This window comes from Pectinophora gossypiella, chromosome 25 (assembly GCF_024362695.1).
Source record: "Pectinophora gossypiella chromosome 25, ilPecGoss1.1, whole genome shotgun sequence".
NCBI classification, from domain to species: domain Eukaryota; kingdom Metazoa; phylum Arthropoda; class Insecta; order Lepidoptera; family Gelechiidae; genus Pectinophora; species Pectinophora gossypiella.
Window position 1 is genome coordinate 8693741 of NC_065428.1, and position 20154 is coordinate 8713894.

A 20154-nucleotide genomic window follows, 5' to 3' on the forward strand; every position below is an offset into this window, starting at 1 on the left:
GAGTTGACACTAAGTTTCAAAGCTCGTAAATTAAATAATTATTGGGGATTTTGACAAAATAGCGCAATCTACGAATAGCCTTAAGTTAAAAGTGCCATAATGGGAAGTCGTAAAACCAAAAACTATCTGTATTTTTTCTCTAGTTATTAAAATGCAGTTTCTTGTCATTCTTAGCCATTACACCTTGCGAAACAACAAGATAGAAAAGTGCAATGAGGTGCCGACAGTTGTGGCTCAACCCTAAACCTGCTAAGGATGGCGAAGTCGGTCATCGACCTTCGACAAGAACGCTTGAAAATGAAAATCAATATTGTAGTCATTCGCACCATATATTTCATTCTCTTAAAATTATATAAACATACATCGCCACGTATCCAGTATGTCACTTACACTAGAGGTAGTAAAATAACGTATTTTATAACTATTTTCTTTGACCGGCGCTCAGATTAGCTAGTAACATATCTACTATTAGGCTACCCGCCCACAACTGATAATTCGATAAATCAATAACAGATTTTTTGTAGGTTAAAATAGACCTTACTGATTGCAGTAATACAACCCACACGTCCTACAAAAAGTAGCTCAGAAATTACATGGTATAATCGGCGGAAAAATTGCTAGAAGACATACATGGGATACATAATATAAGACTCCCTCATCCATAATATCATACCAAACAACATAGACTAAAAAGAAGTTAATCTACAAGTTTTGTCTATGATAATTAAACAACAATGAATAAACGACTTTGACTTACGACTTTCGTTTCATCATATTATTATTTACATTAAACATAACTGCAAATCATTGAACACATCATTATTCTATTTTTGCCCGAGTCGTAAGTATATAAATCAAGTTCCAACAAATAGGGTAATTTTTTACATGTCTGGTAACACCACATATTTGATTTACATTTGTTTCTGTCCCTTACGGGTGTACGCTCAGTGTACCTCTATTTTATATTCCCTCTAAGGTTCCACGTTACTGGTCAAATACTCAAGCGCCGATGAAACAAAAACATTTTCATCAAGAAAATCTTAGCCTAAAGCATAAGAAATAATCAGTAAATTGACATTTGCTATTTTTTAATTTTGAAAAAAAAAATGCATTTCGTTTTCTGGTTTTTGGCAGAACCTGGCTCTATAACCCTTAAGGCCTTTGCCATATTACACCAGGCTAAGCAAACAAGACAAAAAAAGCAATTGCTAATTCGCTGAATATTTCCTATACGTTTCACTTAAAAATTACTTAAAATTGAACCCTACATTCACGCCTTTTTCGCCGGCGGTCTAAACACGCCTACCACGACAGCGTGGTCTCTTTCATACGGCTCTAACGTTAGCTGTTCCTGTGGTTTCAGTTTGTCCGCTTGTAATTTCTTCACTTCCGCTGCGAACACCGCTTCGGGTTGTGCCGTGGAGTCTATGCACGATGCCTGGAATAGAAATGTCAAAAGAATGTTAACAAAACGTGTGTTCCGTTGTTTAAGAGTAACGGGAATGAGTTACCTCAGTGAGAGAGTTCAATTTCTTTCAACATGAAAAATTTAGACACTTTTTCTCATCATAGGAAATAATAATACATTGACATCATGACGGAACGCACAGATACATAATTGTTGTACCCTCCTTCCAGTGGTACTTGGTCTGTGACCCGTGTCTCTGGTAAATACCCTCCGAAACAGGAGATACACTATAGTTTAAAAAAACAATAATAATAATCCGGACTCTGTAGGCCCGAGATATGGAAACGACATACAAATAATAATAATATTTATTGACAAAAATATCGGTACATAGTTACATTTTGTAATACGCAATAACGGAGCTGATTCTAGCAGACACTTCAATTTAATACTTGTCATTTTCTTGTCCGGCGAAATATGAAGGCGAAAAAATTATGGAACAAATGTCAATTGGATTGTGTACTATGTTCAAGATAAATGATGAAATTCTGATTACTAAATAAACACAGAGCTAACTAACGAAAACCATTTTCTTTTTTCTATTTAACTTACGTATGAATTTTAATAAAAAAAACGTAAGTCCAAAATTTTATAACGTTTTTCTATGACGTCACAGTGTGCTTTTTCATACAAATTCTTTAGTAATTTCGTGTTTTGACGTTTAGTAAATAGTAAATGATTTGACTAGTTGGAAAATACCCTATTATAGGCAGAAATCTTAACTGTATCAGAAAAATGGCATTCTTACCGTGCGCGTAAGTGCGAACAGCGCAGTACTAGAAATCGATTGTACCTTTTTCATTTTCATTTCAACTCACCTTAATGGAAATAACAAAATGTCCTCCATTCTTGAGGAAGTGCTGAGCGTTCAGACTGACAATTCTAGCTTGGTCCGGCTGCGCTACGTCAGCGAATATCGTGTCCACCATGCCTACTAGCATTCTGTAAGAGATATGATGTGTTTAGACAGAGTAAAAGCATAAAGAGAGATATGTGAAGAAAAGAGAAGTCAGAGAGAGAGTTCAAAGTTGTATCAACATGAAAAATTTAGTTCTTTGGAATCATCATTTAACACCAATGAGTTTTTTTTTAAATAATAGGCTCGCGTTTTACCTCAATCTCACCTGATGGCAAGTGACAATGTGGTCTAGTTATTAATCATTTTAAGTCCAGTCCTCATTAAAACTTTATATCAGTTGGCTCGACTATTTTAGACGGCGATACAGCTCACCACCTATCGCGTTGGTCTAACAGAAAACTCGGTGTGGTGTGGGTACTTAGTTCATCTTGTGATGGTGCCTCTAACTACCCCACAGTTGTATAAACACGAAAAATTTAGTTCTTCTATATTTTTACTGCTTTTAATTGGACCTAGTTGTGCTTGTTGCCTCACGATCCGGAGATCCCAAGTTCGAATTCCAGTGGAGACATCATAAAAATCACTTTGTGATCCCTTATTTTGGTTAGGATATAGCTGACTGATCACCAGATTGTGCAAAAGTCCTGATCAAGATACATTAAACCTTTGGCCCCGGTTACTACTTCCTGTTATAACTTTAAATGTAGTCATTACATGAGGCATGTCAGGGGCCTTTGGCGGCTCAATAAGAATCTTGACAACATGATGTATTTCAGATTCCTGATCCATATACATAGAATATCTGCTGGACTAAAGCAAAACAAAATATCATCTAGTCACTAGACTGTAAGTGCTGAAGGTCATCTACAAGCTTACAATAATAAAATGCGCTAAAAATAGAGAAAAAAAATACCTGTATTTCAATGGATGTCTAGCATCTTCAATAATTGGAATAATATTAGTCCTCTTCTTAGCAACATTTATAAGATCCCTGCCGGATCTGTGCGAGAATTCCACAGCATACACTAAACCTTCCTGTAAATAATATTTGTAGCATTAAAAACTTGGAAATTTAAAAAATAAAAATGGGTGTATGAGGAGAGACTCAGAAGTGGGTATGTGGATATAGTCTTCACGAATAGGTCAAGATTAGAGGGACCACAATCATCATTTTAAGGCCCTGCGCAGACGACAGACTATCCGCACACAACGCGCAAAAAGTCCGGCGCGTTACTGCATATAATTGCATAGGTTATATTTTCACAGACTAAAAAGTGCGTCACGGATAGTCTGTCGTCTGCGCAGGGCCTAAATGTTTTTCCCTTGGCAACGGAGAAGTTAATTGCTGGTGCAATCTCTTTATTAATAGGGACACTGGCTGTTTTTTGATATAACATGTATCTATACATTGTTTTAAGTTTACGCGGTTATTACCGCGGTTGGTTTACTTGCAACAGTGTCGAAATATCGGGAGTCTCATATCCCCATTTAAACGCGGTAAGAACCCGTTATTATGTGCTTTAATTATAACATGTATCTATAGTCCGTTCAAGAATGATCTTCATAAAAGGTAAACAAATATGGCTGCCGATATTTTTTATCTGTGTCAAACTGCATATTAGTGAAGTGCTGAATTGATTTTAGCTCAAGTTATTTTATCAAAATGAACTGACTCTCTTGGGTTGTTTAAATATTTTGTATGATAATATTAAAATATATATTGTATGTTTCTTTGTGGTTACACTAACTCACTTTGAAAGTCATTTTGTCTGCGCATTTCGGCTTATTAAGTACAGTACACTCACTTAAGTTATTCACGGAACTGACTCGTTTTCCTGACCTGAATGAAATGTCTCATCACTAATCGTCAAATTGACAGCTAGCCACAGATTAACAAGAATTTATGATGTCAACTTTTTTGTGTGAGGTTTTGTTTAATTTTTGTTTTTACATGAAAAAATGTGTTTTTAATAATTATTTTACGTTAATTTCACATTGAGCTAAGAAATCATACATCTATTGAGTGCTACGGATGTTATTAGAAGAATACTTTGCGTAGTTTAGGTGAAATTCGAACATTCTTTGTAGTAACAGGTTTGTTTACCTTTTATGAAGATCATTTTTGAACGGACTATACTTGTTTTTTTAAAATTGTTCCATTTTTCACTCATAAGGTTAGGTTACACAGTGCGAGCAGCTGATGCGACAATTGACAGCTACTGTGCCTGTGTACTCGTATGACAGTAGTTAGACTCGCCTCGCACGGTCACACTATGCAAACTGCTGGCGTCGCAGAAGACAGCTACTTTACCAGTGTACTGGTATAATTTGTTTGTATCATGTCGCCCAAACAAGAAACACTACCCGGCGTGGGCCCGAGCTTACGAGCTACTGTCATTTCGCAAAATCGTGCGAGTTGACGACCGAGCGGCGTGATTGGGGAAGGAAAGTAGCAAATAAAAACAAAAAATGTTGAAGTAACTCGAACGCGAGCAACTGTCCCACTCGCACATGACAGTAACTCGTATGATGCGGTCACACGTGCATAGTAGCTGCACCTCAATAACTGACTCGGTCAGCTCGCACTGTGTAACCTAGGCTATATACTATCTCCCTAAAGGCTAGGTAATACAACTCTTTTTATAATAATATTCCTTAACCTCAGTTGATTGAGGGGAGGCCTGTGCCCAGCATAAAACCTATGTTAAATTGTTAATTATTGCCTAGAGTGTAAAAATCGTAATAGATGAGTAATTTTTTTTTTATTTTTACTCACCGGTCCAACAATGTCGGAAACATGGCTGACTGTTGTTCCACTAGCGGCTCCTAGGTACAGGACTCTGGATCCCGGTGGCATGTGGATAGCGTCCACACCACCCATGATAGCCGCAGCCAACTTCGATCTGAACGGATTCCATACTCTGTATTCCACCTTCTCTCCTTCGTTCTGCAAAGAGTTTGATGGTTTAGAGCGAGTAAAATAAAGGGGAGTGGGTTGGGAGGTGAAGATACAATCAGAAGTGGGTATGTGGATATAGTCTTCACGAATAGGTCAAGATTAGAGGGACCACAATCATCATTTTAAATGTTTGTTGCATTCCTTTCTTTTAAGAGATGACTTTCAGCCTGCTTACCTAAATATTTGAAAAATAGTAGTAAGGCCACCAATAGGGTAGTTTCCAACTGGTCAAATCAGTTAGTTTTTACTAAACATCGATACACGTAATTACTATGGAATTTGTATGAAAAAGCAACCTGTGACGTCATAGAAAAACGTGACAAAATGTCGCACTTATTATTACATTTTTCTTTACTTAAGTTAAATAGTCAGGTCAGGGACTTCTCAGGCTTGAATCACCTGATTGTCCGAAAAAGTAAGATGATTCCGTGCTTCGGAGGGCACGTTAAGCCGTTAGTCCCAGCTATTAGCCGTAAAAACACCTCCACCAACCCGCAGTGGAGCAGCGTGGTGGAGTATGCTCCATACCCCCACCGGTTCATTGAGGGGAGGCCTGTGCCCAGCAGTGGGACGTATATAGGCTGTTTACATAAACAGCAACAACTTACATAACCTCGTAACGCCGAAGCATAATTACGATTTCGAAGTAATAAACGACGGTGGTACCTTGAAAAGGACCAAATTTTTGTAGTCGTAAAGGCCGAGCACTTCTGGTACAAATTTTAAAGTGTTAGAGTTATCCGATCGGGTTCAAATTAAGTGGAGACCTATGTAAGGATGAATAGAAGACATTTTTGAAAAAAATACGTTTTTTTTTTAGTTCTTCCAGAAGGACTCCCGGTTTGAGTCACTACTTTTAGTAAAATTTGAAAAATATTATTATTATAAAGGGTTATGTATTTTTTCATTAACATACATACCTATTTGTACGTCATAAATATGTGTATATACTTACATATTTAAATATAAAATAAGTAACGAGTTTTAGTTTTTATGATGTAGTTTGTGATTAGTCCCTCTGGAAGTACATTAGGTTTATATTATTAGGAAAAAAAATAATTCATGGTGTCAGTTTAGATCATCATTAGAAGGAAAAAGGAAATAAAATGAAAACGGTAGTTTTTTTTAATCATAAGATCACGTAAGCAAGTCAGTCTATATCGGTATGATTTAATCACATATAACAATTTAAAAAACTTTTTGAAAATATCCGGACATGACACCTAAAGTCCCTTGCAAAGGACTAAAAAAGTTTGCTTTCATATTGCTAACGATATCGATACAAAATTGATAAAATAACTATGTCATGTTGTTGATTATTATCTTGCCTGCGATTTCTGAAAATAATGTGTATGAAAAACTACGAAATTCGATTATTAACTTGATTTTTTTTTACCTCGTCGCCGTGTGCGCGCCATCTTTACCAATAAAATGACAAATTACGACAAGTGATACATATTTTTTTTTATTAAAGCCACCTATTCACGAAATTGAATGAACTAGTTCATAGACAAAATACTTTTTTTCTCAATCGGCGCAAAGGTTTGAATTAAATTGACAGGCAAAGTTTTGGTCCTTTTAAAAGTACCTTCGTTGATTATTAGAACAAACTATTTCAAAACCTTCGGCCTTTATGACTACAATTATTTGGTCCTTCTCAGAGGACCCCAGGGCTTACGAGGATAATTTAAATAAAAAAAAGAAAACATTTTTTGTCACCTTTAGATATGTATTTATTTACACCTAGGAAACTAACTACCCAATGGAATATGTTTGGCCATTTTCGTTTTAAATGCAATAAACTTTTGCAGTGTATTCATAGTATCCAGAACCTAATCTGCAAACCACAGAATATGTGATGTTACCAACCTCAACCGATATCCTCTTTTCTCCGTAAACTTCGGATCCGGGCACCAAATTCTTCGTCACCAATGCGTCTTCCTTGCCTCTAGCTATGAATACTCCGGGATGTCTGAAAGGGTACGGTTTTATATGTAAATGCTAGTAAGAAAGGTTGTGTACGGAACATAGTATTTGATTATTGAGATCAGTAATAATATTTGTCTTCAAGCATTCGCTTTCAGAAGAACGAAAGTTATTATTAAGTAGCATCATATCAATGTAATAATAGATTCACTACTACAATAGATTGAACATGAGTGCTCAAAACGTGGGACGCAAAGTTACTGTTAATATAGCGACGTTGACAGTACCTTACCTCAGTGCGCGATTAGACGCCGAACTGACAACACGGGGAAGTGCGCGGTAAAAACTTGCAAAAATAGAAGCTCAAAGCGAAGAAAGATGGAACATCATATTTCTGTTCGTCAATTTCAAAGCCATTATTTACTAAAAAGTCTACATCTAAGTAAGTCTTAGCGAACCGCTCGATACGAGATGTCTTGAATGGCTACATTATATGGGATAAAGGCTGTCCAACAACGGAAAGACAAGCCTCACTCGACATCTAATACTGTAGAAAATAACTGCTGAAGGTCCAAGGCTGATTCCAGTGGGCCAGCTGTTTTCTTTAGTACATCTAACCATCTTATGAGCTGTTCATAGCCTCGTAAAAACAAGAAATAAAAAAAAAAACAAAATGTTGTAATTTGTACCAACCTATGGGGTTCCAGGACGACTTGTTTGCCTCCTTTGAAGCCACCACCGCCGCCTCCGCGGCCTCTCCCTCTTGGACCTGGTAAATAAACAATAATATTATAGTCGGGATAACATAACAAGGTAGGGTTATCAATTGAAGATACAGTCAGAAGTGGGTATGTGGATATGGTCTTCACGAATAGGTCAAGATTAGAGGGACCACGATCATCATTTAGAATGCATTAGCTAGTTTTTTTTATCTTAAATCCTGTTTGGTAGATAGTATGTTTGCAAACATTCTTGCATCAGACATTTTTTGTTAAGTTGACAACTTTACCAACCTTAATACATACATAAACTCACGCCTATTTCCCACCGGGGTAAGCAGAGACTACAGAATTCCATTTGCTTCGACCCTGACGCACTTCTCTTGCTTCCTCCACATTCATCAATCGCTTCATACACGCACGCCGGTTCAGAGTAGATCGTATTAAACCTTTTCTAAGGACATCTCCAATTTGGTCATCAACTCCTTCTCGGTCTAACCAACCAACCAACCTTAATGAGTTACCAAAAGCCCCTAATAGGGGGTTTCAAGACCTTCACATCAGTAGACCAGACTTAATACTAAAACAAACATGTTACCTCCACGGCCGCCTCCAAATCCTCGGCCGCCGCCCCCGCCGCGCTTCTCAAACTTGCCGCCGCCGCCGCCGCGTCCGCCGCCGAAGCCCCCTCGACCTCCGCCTCGGCCGCCCCCGCGGAACCCACCGCCTCCACGGCCACCACCGCGACCGCCGCCACGACCGCCGTTAAACTCTAAAAATAATGTAAAGTAAATATAAAAGGTGATGTTGAAGTATTTGAGCATTATTTGTTATTATGGCTGGATGAATACTGCTACTAGAAGGTTAAAAAGGCACATTCAATAAAAGAACAATGCAGTTCATATAAAAGAACAATGTTGCTAGGTACCTACCTACTTATGTTGAATTTGTGCACTTTTGTCAAATTGCAATATTGCTTTTCTAGGTGGCCTTTTCCACACCCCTGGCTATTAGACACTTCACTTGATCATGAGAAGGGCTCATGCTGTGAATTCCCTTGGCAACGGAAAAGTCAATTGCTGGTTGGCAGAGCCACTATCATGTAAGGCTTTTAGGTTATAATTATCTGGTAGACAAATCCTTTGCCTAAGGGATAGTACACAATAGGCACCTATGAGGCTAGCATGATCACTCGGGGTGTTCAAAGCATCGAGAAAAAAAAGAAGAATAGGAAATCATACATACTACAATACATATAAAATCACCCCAATAGTCCCTAACAGTGCAGGCAGAGCTACAAGTCATTAAAATAAACTACAACCAGTACTAATGTCCATTTCAAAATAGTACTTAGGTTATCAGCTCTCTGTTGAAATAGGTACACCTATCCATAGCAACTGTGTTAAAACAGGCAGGCTATAAAATTTAACAGTACCCAGTACAGGCTAGTACGCTATTGCAGTGATTTAAGTAGACGGCAGTGTGTACTTGATAAGCTTGTATTAACCGATAACCACTTGACAGTCCAGGCGCACTAGCAAATCTAGCCTCAACAGTCCAGGCATTTCGAACTGGCGCGGCGTTCGGTGGGCGATATCGTGGCGTGTTATAAAAAGGCGTGTAACTCAAAAACTACTGTGGCTATAATAAAGAAAATTCAGAAACAGCAAGCGAGACGTGCAATGATTCTAATTAGATAAAAATAAAAAAGATCACATTATAAAATCTATCTCAAATCCAATTAGAATTGACAGAATCCGCTCATTTTTTCAGTTATCCCAGCCATGCCTGTTAATAGCATGTAAAGTATCATGTTCTAGGAACTGTAATATTTTTTATTTGAAAGCGCATTTTTTACACTTTTTACTAGTATTCAAATTATATTTTAATGTTATTTAGTTTAAACACAAGAAATATAAATATAACACCTGGTCACGACTTATTTGTAACACCGTATTCTTACCAAGATGGCCGCCCTCGCTAAGTTTCTGTTTACACTGAGCGTTCCTACCTTTTTAAGTCTATGGTAACTATAGTTACCAATAAAGGGTAAGATTAACATGCACATTTTGTGCATGGAATTAAAGTCGATAATCAGAATCAGAATCATTTATTCAACGTAATTATCATGGATAAACTTGTTGAAGGTCAATGTAACATAACATTTTTGAATTTACGTCATTTCGCAAGGTGTTATGGCTGAGGAGAAGAAATGACAAGAAACTGCAACAGCAACACATCTTTTAAATCAATGAGGATACATTATAAGTTATTTAATAACTAGAGGAACACATTCAATACCAGACATTTTTATCATTTAGGTAATCATTAATTTTATAATAAGCTTTTTTACATAAAGTAAGCTTCACGTGAGCTTTAAATTTATTCTCTGATAAATTTAAAATATTATCTGGTATTTTATTGTAAAAACGTATACATAACCCCAAAAAAGATGAATTTAATTTACTTAATCTAGAATTTTTAACAACAATTTTATTTTTATTCCTTGTATTGTAAGTATGTCTTTCACAGTTTCACAGTTGAAGTTTTGAATCTACAGTAATTCCTAAGAAAACGGTGTAACGGTGATAAGATACATAATACATAAAATGCAATAACATAGTAATTTTACTAAGGCCCATCGTTTTCCATACAAAATTTTAATTTGGAAAGTCTGTATTTAGTTTCTCTTGAAAAGTTGTAATTTGTAACTAAGTTATAACCAGCCAGTACCCCATACATAAAAACTTTATTTTGCATAATTTATAACGAACTAATTACCAAGACCAATCTATACAGATTATAGTTAGTTGAAAATAACTCTATTAGTTTTACGGTGACCTAATTTAGATAAGCCGGTCCATCGCTTCGGAGTATGTTGGACGCGTACGTATACACCGATGAGTGTATTTTTGAGCCTTCAGGTCGTCCAACTGCCCGGAGAAGTAGTAATAACAAAAGTCAGCGTCAAAAGTCTTAACTGTCAGTATTAATCAAAAGTCGCCAAAAATCTCAATCGTCAGTATTGTCCTGGTTGGTGGTGGAAGTGCGAGGAGGCTTATGATAGGCTTTAAAGCAATACACGATGCACAGATTTACGTCACACTCCTCGCACTTATATGCAGTCCTAGACGGTCGTTTGTTCTTAGTGCACATAAAACAACGTGTGGCAGTGGATCCCGTTTTCATCGGAAAATGGTTCGAGGCCACGTACGGTCGCGTTGTTTGGCGTGCCACCAATTGAGTCGTCTCTCTATGTCGAATTAGTTTGGGTTCTGTCGTCAAGTCAATGTTTTTGTGCAACCGTAGCAAGTCTTCAGCCAGCGTCCTCCTAAACTGACGGTGATCAAGTTTGTGTGTGGGATTACTATCGTAAATCACAAAGCAGTTAAAGATTGCTGCATTGTAAAGGCGCCTAAACAGCTTCTTGTACCACACTTTAGTTTTCTGTCTCTCAAGAGCTTGACTGGCAAGATACTGATCTTTGCGGTCGACACCTCCCATTGATTTGTTGTAGTCAAGGACGACAGCCGGCTTATGTACTTGCGTACGGTTATACGTAGTCACTGATCCGATTAGAAGGGGATGGTAAGTGGAGATCATACTAACGAGGTTAGAGTCACGCCACAACATCACCGACAGATCGGAACAGTAAGATGCCACTATTTCACCTTGTCGCATGTCAGTCTTTTTTATAGTCTTTAAACTTTCGGGAACAAATTCTCGCGATAATCTCAGAGTCCCAAATACGTCAGTCTTTTCCTGTTTAAGGCAACGCGCTAATAATGGAGCATTATAAAAATTATCCATTATTAGCGTGTGTCCCCGGTGAAGTAGTGGTGTCATTAAGTCATAAACAATCTGAGAAGTAGCATTTCGCGGACGAAACGTACTGCTCGATTGGTCGTCATGTCGGTCTTGTTGGGTGTCAGGGTCATTAGCTTGGTCCTGCTGGATGACGCGGTCTTCAGGTCGGTGTGTCTGGCTGTCACTGTTGTCAAGTCGCTCTTGCTGTGTGTCCTGATCCTCAGTCTGTTGCTGGGTGTTGTGGTCGTCAGATTGTCGCATTTTTCTTTTTCTGTTGGGGCCATCTTTTCCAGTATACACCCTGAACTGCCATAGGTAGCCTGATGACGACTCGCACATTTCATAGGTTTTTACACCTACTTGAGCGGCTTTGGTTGCTATTTTTTGAGAAATACTAAGTCGGCCATGCCATTTTAGTAGGCTCTCGTCAATAGCCACGTTCTGTCCAGGGTAATACATTGATGAAAATTTGGCATTAAAATAGTCGATGACAGGTCTTATCTTATTAAGTTTTGTCGTGTCCTCAGTCGAGTCATTGTCTACAAAGTGTAACATCGTTTTTAACAGGAAGTATCTGTTGTAGGACATTATTCGCCCAAAGAAAGGAGTAGTCCCAAACCCGTCATAAGAGAAGTAGGACTCCTCCGTCACTTTGGGGTATAATCCCTGAAGTATAATCAGTGCTAAAAACGCTATCACTTCGTCCCGGTCAGTCGGTGTCCAACGCAAAGTCCGTGTATGTTTTTTCGTTTCTCGGTTTTGTTTTAGTTTTGTCAGTTTTTGTTCACCGTAAAGGTTTGTTTGTCGTATCAGCATGTCAACAAAATCAGTGTCAAACATTTTATAAAAAATATCAGTCGGAGTCATGTCGTTAGTAACCGTGAATGTCGGTCCTGGCGAACCAGTAAAGACTTCTCGCTTACCAGTAAAAGTCTGTCTGTCACACGTCCAATTAAATTCAAAAAAATCGTTAGTAGGTGCCAAGTCTCTCACACATATGTCATCAGCTTCCTCTTGCGCATGAAGTAAAGAAATTTGTTCAGTAGTTAGTCCATCATCGTCTGCTGCGCAGTCAGTGGCTGTACGAGTATTACTTTGTGTCGAGAGTGAGATACCCAAGTCAACGTCATTACTGTCGATATCGAGTAAGTCTTCGTCCTCACTATCAAAAAAGTCTGTCATCCAGCTAGTCACAGTCTCGGCAAAGTGATCGTCGTTCATAGCTGAAAAAGTATTTATAATATTAGCACAGATTTTTTATCATTTTCAGGGACTAATTGTATAAGGATATAGTCAAATTAATTAAAAGTGTTTCACCTATTACACTCCTTTTCGACGTACTGGCAGTTGGCGCCGAAAATATAGACGGGCGGACCTCTGCAAAAGAATATAATTTAATGCGAGTTCAAGTACGCTTACACTCCACAATTTTGTATTAACCTGTTACCAGTGATATCTGAGTCGTCGTCACCAGCGGGTGCTACGACGGGAGCAGGCGCAGTGACAATAGATGCGGCAGGTTCGGGTGCCGGTACTGTAAACAAAATATTAATAAATGCGGGTTTAAAGACGATAACTACACTTTTATATGATTATTAATGAGTTTTTTACCGATATAAAATTCGTCGGTGTTCCCGACCACTTCTCCGCCAGCGACGTCGGTGGCTTCGGGGGCTGGATCACAAACAACGCAATTAAGTGCGGGTTTAAATCTATTGTGTTTAAACTATACAAGTTAATCTCTTTAAATTACCAATAATAATGAAGTCGTCCGTGGCCACAGGCACGGAGACTACCTGGCCAACAGGTGCATTGGAAGTCGAAGCCACAGGCACAGAGACTTCCTGGCCAGCAGGTGCATTAGAATTTGAAATAAATTCTATTGCACCACGTTCTGGCGATGGACGTCTAAAACAAAAGCAAACATATAGACAACACAACAAACATATAGAAAAAAAAAACATAAAAAAAACATAAAAACATATAGAAGTGTTTTTATTATTATTATTATATAGACATGACAATAACATAAATAACAATAACGAAGATTACTTACTGCGTGCGGCGCTTTCGTGGAGGCGCATCAGGCAATAATATACGATCTAATTGCGCCTGCCGCTTTCTGTCTATAAACTCCTGTTGGATATTTATTGGCAGTTTAGTCAAACGTTTTTTCGTAATTTGTCTTTGTGCCCTCACTTCAGCTATTGCAACTCTGAAAAAAAGCAGTCACTGTTTAGAACTGAAGATAAAAGAACGCTAGTTATAAATTGAATTTGTGTGCAATACTACTTACTCTACATTGTCAACTTCGCTTTCTCTGTGTACACGCCCACCTCTTCCCTGTCCACGTCCTCGCCCTCTACCTCTTTGAACACTGAAACGTAAAACAGCATATTATTATGTTATACATACTTTATTATCACGAAAACAGAAATAAATAATATTTACCTTTGACGACTTGCCGACCCGCGACTTGTCGGACTCAAGTCGCGACAATTTTTGTTTGGTAATCTAAAATAAATACTTAGTAATTAGTACCTATAATTAAAACATTATGCTTGCACAGTATTACAAAAATGTCATACAAGAAAACCGCAAAATTAACCACTATAGATATTTGGATTAGTATGAAAGTTAGTATTGTAGCATTTGATTATTAAATTAATTAATAAACCACACAAAAATCATGTCACACAAACACAAAAAAAATGACACCAAAACGTGCTCCAAATACAAACACCAAAGTAACTGTAAGCTCAAACAAAAAATAAGCGCGTTCAAGCAGCCATACAAAGATAATCGCTCCGTTTGTACGAACCCTTAAACCCAGATAAGTCGATGGTAGGTTTAGTTACCATGATAAAAGTTGACCAAATTTGGTGTACCCTGTAATCTAAATCCTGGGCATCTGCTGAAATAATTGTTTATTTAGGTAAATAATTTGTTTCCACGAGTAACTAATAAGTAACGTGATGTATTTAAAACATTTTAAAATATAATGCGTCGTGTAATATTCTGTAATTTGCCTCCATTTTTGTCTCGGGAGACGTTTTTTTTGATACGATATTTTTCTCTTAATGATTTTGGAACAAAATCATGGCTTAAATGTTCAGGTTTTTGTAGAAAACGGTAGAGGATATATTCAAGATGTATGCTAATCAATAAAAATAATATATTTTATATACTTACGGCATATTTCTTGTTTAAAACACTCACTCGCAAACACAGTAGTTGACAGTAGACTCGACCAACACTCGTCTGACTTTGAAAGTTGTTTTTTTAATGTTATCGACTCATAGGGAAGAGATGCAAATACCACCTAGTAAGGTTTTTTATAGTACACAATACTAGTATAAGTTTATAATCTATACTAGCTTGTAAAAATAGTTAATCCGTAAAATTGGTCACCCTAACGGAACCCCGTCGATTGGTAAGTATAGCTACCACCGACTGCTGAGGTGAATTTGGAATCGGTAGCTATAATTACCAACGACTGTAGAGTGGATAATGCACGATGTTACACCATACCACAACGTGGTACTAAGTAGGTACTTGGTACATCACAAGACCGTGGGATTTTCTGTACATTTCAGTAAAAAAATCTCACTTTTGAGTACACGATCGACGTTAAGATAATTTATCTATTATTAAGGACTAGGGACTACCCACATGAGCGAAAGCATGGTCATAAACTCCAAACCAAACAACCATAACCTCACTTTTAAGTTTATCTTCAGAATAGTAATAAATTTCATGAAAGTCCGCGAATTACACAGTGGAAAACAATCCAACAGAAGTAAATATGGTAAGGAGAGACAGGTTTCACCAATAAATAGCGTAAATATATCGTAATTCTGGAAAATAAAACCATGCGGATAGCCCACGTGTTGCGATGTATTATATTTAGAGACACAACTAAAGAACTCACCTGGTTTACCCATTACTGAATCACAGTTTCAAAATAGAAGAAATTTAACAAATAATAACTATACTTTGTTATCTAAACACAAAAATAAATTTTATTTTCTTCGTGAACGCCGCGAGCACATCGCGCCGTGTTGCTGCTGCCGGAAATGAAGCCATTTTGGTTGATGAGTGTTGCTACCCGTAACTGTCAAACTGAAATGTTGCTATTAAAGGAATAAAATTACTACTATTGACGAATCATGCTTATTCCGCCGGCGCGGCGCGATCTTGAGGGATCATTTTGATAGCAATAATAACATACATATTCCTTTATAGGTTACCTATAAATAAAGTATTTTATTTTGTCTCCCTATTTTGATGATTAATCAATATAAGACCAGCTGAGGACGAAATTATGACAACATATTGAGTCATAAAATTGGATAGAACCAGGTACTTTGTTGGATTATAAATATTTTTGGAAGTTCACAGCTTGGAAAAATAATACGTTATACCATAACCTCGTAAGCCCTGGGGTCCTCTGAGAAGGACCAAATAATTGTAGTCATAAAGGCCCAAGGTTTTGAAATAGTTTGTTCTAATAATCCACGAAGGTACTTTTAAAAGTACCAAAACTTTGCCTGTCAATTTAATTCAAACCTTTGCGCCGATTGACAAAAAAAGTATTTTGTCTATGAACTAGTTCATTCAATTTCGTGAATAGGTGGCTTTAATAAAAAGAAATATGTATCACTTGTCGTAATTTGTCATTTTATTGGTAAAGACGGTGCGCACATGGCGACGAGGTAAAAAAAAAATCTAGTCAATAATCGAATTTCGTAGTTTTTCATACACATTATTTTCAGAAATCGCAGGTAAGATAATAATCAACAACATGACATAGTTATTTTATCAATTTCGTATCGATATCGTTAGCAATATGAAAGCAAACTTTTTTAGTCCTTTGCAAAGGACTTTAGGTGTCATGTCCGGATATTTTTCAAATAAGTACTTTTTTAAATTGTTATAGGTATGTGATTAAATCATACCGATATAGACTGACTTGCTTACGTGATCTTATGATTATGAAAAAAAAACTACCGTCTTCATTTTATTTCCTTTTTCCTTCTAATGATGATCTAAACTGACACCATGAATTAATTTCTTTCCTAATAATAAAAGCCTAATGTACTTCTAGAGGGACTAATCACAAACTACATCATAAAAACTAAAACTCGTTACTTATTTTATATTTAAATATGTAAGTATATACACATATTTATGATGTACAAATAGGTATGTATGTTAATGAAAAATACATAACCCTTTATAATAATAATATTTTTCAGATTTTACTAAAAGTAGTGACTTAAACCGGGAGTCCTTCTGGAAGAACTAAAAAAAAAACGTAATTTTTTCAAAAATGTCTTCTATTCATCCTTACATAGGTCTCCACTTAATTTGAACCCGATCGGATAACTCTAACACTTTAAAATGACAATGGGCACTTTTGTATGAAACTTGGTCCAAGAACCTCCACTGATGAGACTTATATGTAATGAAAGCTTATGCTTTCCCTATGATTCTGGCAAAGTCCTATCAGATTCTGTCCCGGGGTTCTTTTTTTACGGCCATGTTTGTCCTGGCTAAAAATGTGATAAAATACAGTGGGAGCTAAAATCGACTCAAGATTTGTTGCTGGATAACTAAGTCTACATAAATAATTATGTATCATATTGTATATCATTTTAAAGAGGATCTTTTCCAGAATCCGAAACATAAAAAAAAAACAAAAAAAATCTTTTTGTAAGCGAATTATAGTCAATTTATATCTGCAGCGCCATTGTTTCTCGGTAGCTAAGTTCAAGTTTCATGCCTTTTACCCCTTCCAAAAGTATCTTACCGATTTTTTTTATATTGCTTCCGGAATTTGATCTGAGTGATAATAACAAGAAAAATAAATAAACACCTCTCCGATAGAGACCGGCTAAGTTATTGCCTATTGCAAGAAATCGTCATCATTAGCAAGTCATTACGGTATTGCATATAAGCTTATCAGCAACTTGGAACTTGGTCCAAGAACCTCCACTAGTGAGACTTGCATGTAATTATAGCTTATACTTGTCCTATGATTCTGGCAAAGTTCTATCAAACTCTGTCCTAGGGTTTTTTACGGCCATGTTTGTCCTGAGTGTACAGTAGTGGACTGCAAAATCACCTCAGGAATTGTTGTCGAAAAACTATTTAACTAAGTCTATATACATAATTATATATCATAATGTATATCAATTTTAAAGGGGAAGGTTATCAGAATCAGAAACATAAATAAAAAAAATGCATTATGTAAACGACTTTTAGCCAACTCACGTCCGTAGCACCATTTTTCTCAGCAGCTACGTACGAGTTTCGCGCCTTCCAACCTTTCCAAAGGAGCCCAATCATTTTTTCCCTTCTTCTGATATTGCATTCTTAACCTGACAAGTGACAACAAAGAAAAAAAATAGATACCATTCCGATAGAGGCCGCGTAAGCTATGGACCTATTGCAAGATAACGTACTCAAAGGCTAGTCATTATAATCCAACAGACGTAACATGATTAGAATGCGGCGGGACGGAAATGTAGTACATCGCCTTATGCGAAAGAGACGAAATAATGTGTCTCTTTAACACTAACAGTATACAGCTTAGTACGAGAGAAACAAGAAATAAGTCATTCTAATCAAGATGCAATACAATGACTTCTATTGTATACAAAAGAAACACATTTATTAAACAAGTTCAGGCAATAACTGGTGCAAATGGCGGCTTTATTGCCAAGGTAGCAATTACTACCAGGCAACCTTACGTTTACGATACGTTTGTTGTACCATTCGGCATTGTTTATAAGACAAGATATAAGCCTGGATTAATAAAACAAGATTGTGGTGAAAGAAAACATACATACATATACATTATACATATACATTTGCGTCCTCCCGCATTCTAATCATGTTACGTCTGTTGGATTATAATGACTAGCCTTTGAGTACGTTATCTTGCAATAGGTCCATAGCTTACGCGGCCTCTATCGGAATGGTATCTATTTTTTTTTTTATTTTTTTTTTCTTTGTTGTCACTTGTCAGGTTAAGAATGCAATATCAGAAGAAGGAAAAAAATGATTGGGCTCCTTTGGAAAGGTTGGAAGGCGCGAAACTCGTACGTAGCTGCTGAGAAAAATGGTGCTACGGACGTGAGTTGGCTAAAAGTCGTTTACATAATGCATTTTTTTTATTTGTGTTTCTGATTCTGATAACCTTCCCCTTTAAAATTGATATACATTATGATATATAATTATGTATATAGACTTAGTTAAATAGTTTTTCGACAACAAATCCTGAGGTGATTTTGCAGTCCACTACTGTACACTCAGGACAAACATGGCCGTAAAAAAAATCCTAGGACAGAGTTTGATAGAACTTTGCCAGAATCATAGGACAAGTATGAGCTATCATTACATGCAAGTCTCACCAGTGGAGGTTCTTGGACCAAGTTCCAAGTTGCTGATAAGCTTATATATGCAATACCGTAATGACTTGCTAATGATGACGATTTCTTGCAATAGGAAATAGCTTAGCAGGTCTCTATCGGAGAGGTGTCTATTTATTTTTCTTGTTATTATCACTCAGATCAAATTCCGGAAGCAATATAAAAAAAATCGGTAAGATACTTTTGGAAGGGGTAAAAGGCATGAAACTTGAACTTAGCTACCGAGAAACAATGGCGCTGCAGATGCAAATTGACTATAAATTCGCTTACATAAAGACTTTTTTTGTTGTTTTTTTTTTTATGTTTCGGATTCTGGAAAAGATCCTCTTTAAAATGATATACAATATGATACATAATTATTTACGTAGACTTAGTTATCCAGCAACAAATCTTGAGCCGATTTTAGCTCCCACTGTATTTTATCACATTTTAGCCAGGACAAACATGGCCGTAAAAAACGAACCCCGGGACAGAATCTGATAGAACTTTGCCAGATTCATAGAGAAAGCATAAGCTTTCATTACATATAAGTCTCATCAGTGGAGGTTCTTGGACCAGATTCGCCCATTCTCCTTTGTACTTGAAGTGCTCGGCCTTTACGACTACAAAAATTTGGTCCTTTTCAAGGTACCACCGTCGTTTATTACTTCGAAATCGTAATTATGCTTCGGCGTTACGAGGATAAATATACATGATAGAATAAAAATAACTACATAAGTAATGCTTTTCTTTTTTTCTGTTGCCAAATGTTTTATAAATGTTTGTTTGTTTTGTTTGTGTGCAATAAAGTAGATTTGTATTTGTTTTTTTTTTTTGGTTGAAGTATAAAACTGTTCTACAATATTACTTAATGTACCTGCATAAAGTAATAAACGAAGCATGATACCCACTTTAGATTAAGTAAAGTACGATTACAACAACAAAGTTATCAAACAGTGTTACGTCACAATATATTATCAGAAATGTATAGGTAAAGCATA

General features: G+C 36.8%; 2 protein-coding genes across 8 annotated transcripts; both read right to left on the reverse strand.

The window, feature by feature from the left end:
- Window positions 1–310: 310 nt before the first annotated feature.
- Window positions 311–15810, reverse strand: LOC126378160 (rRNA 2'-O-methyltransferase fibrillarin). Its single transcript, XM_050026358.1, has 8 exons — window positions 15670–15810; window positions 8530–8703; window positions 7906–7981; window positions 7156–7258; window positions 5104–5274; window positions 3241–3362; window positions 2287–2410; window positions 311–1438 (listed from the first exon to the last, which is right to left on the reverse strand). The coding sequence occupies exons 1-8, from the start codon at window positions 15680–15682 to the stop codon at window positions 1271–1273; spliced, it is 951 nt and encodes a 316-aa protein (XP_049882315.1). The 5' UTR covers window positions 15683–15810; the 3' UTR covers window positions 311–1270.
- On the reverse strand, window positions 10026–15011 carry LOC126378063 (piggyBac transposable element-derived protein 4-like). Of its 7 annotated transcripts, XM_050026189.1 has the most exons (9): window positions 14931–15011; window positions 14560–14652; window positions 14190–14252; window positions 14035–14115; window positions 13492–13953; window positions 13350–13412; window positions 13186–13272; window positions 13056–13115; window positions 10026–12961 (listed from the first exon to the last, which is right to left on the reverse strand). In XM_050026189.1, exons 5-9 carry the CDS (start codon window positions 13766–13768, stop codon window positions 10944–10946), a joined length of 2505 nt encoding a protein of 834 aa, XP_049882146.1. In that variant the 5' UTR covers window positions 13769–13953; window positions 14035–14115; window positions 14190–14252; window positions 14560–14652; window positions 14931–15011; the 3' UTR covers window positions 10026–10943. The 7 variants fall into 7 exon arrangements, with proteins under 7 accessions (XP_049882146.1, XP_049882149.1, XP_049882148.1 ...); XM_050026192.1 differs by having other exon boundaries at window positions 13492–14115; window positions 14597–14652; XM_050026191.1 differs by having other exon boundaries at window positions 13492–14252; window positions 14597–14649.
- Window positions 15811–20154: the final 4344 nt, after the last annotated feature.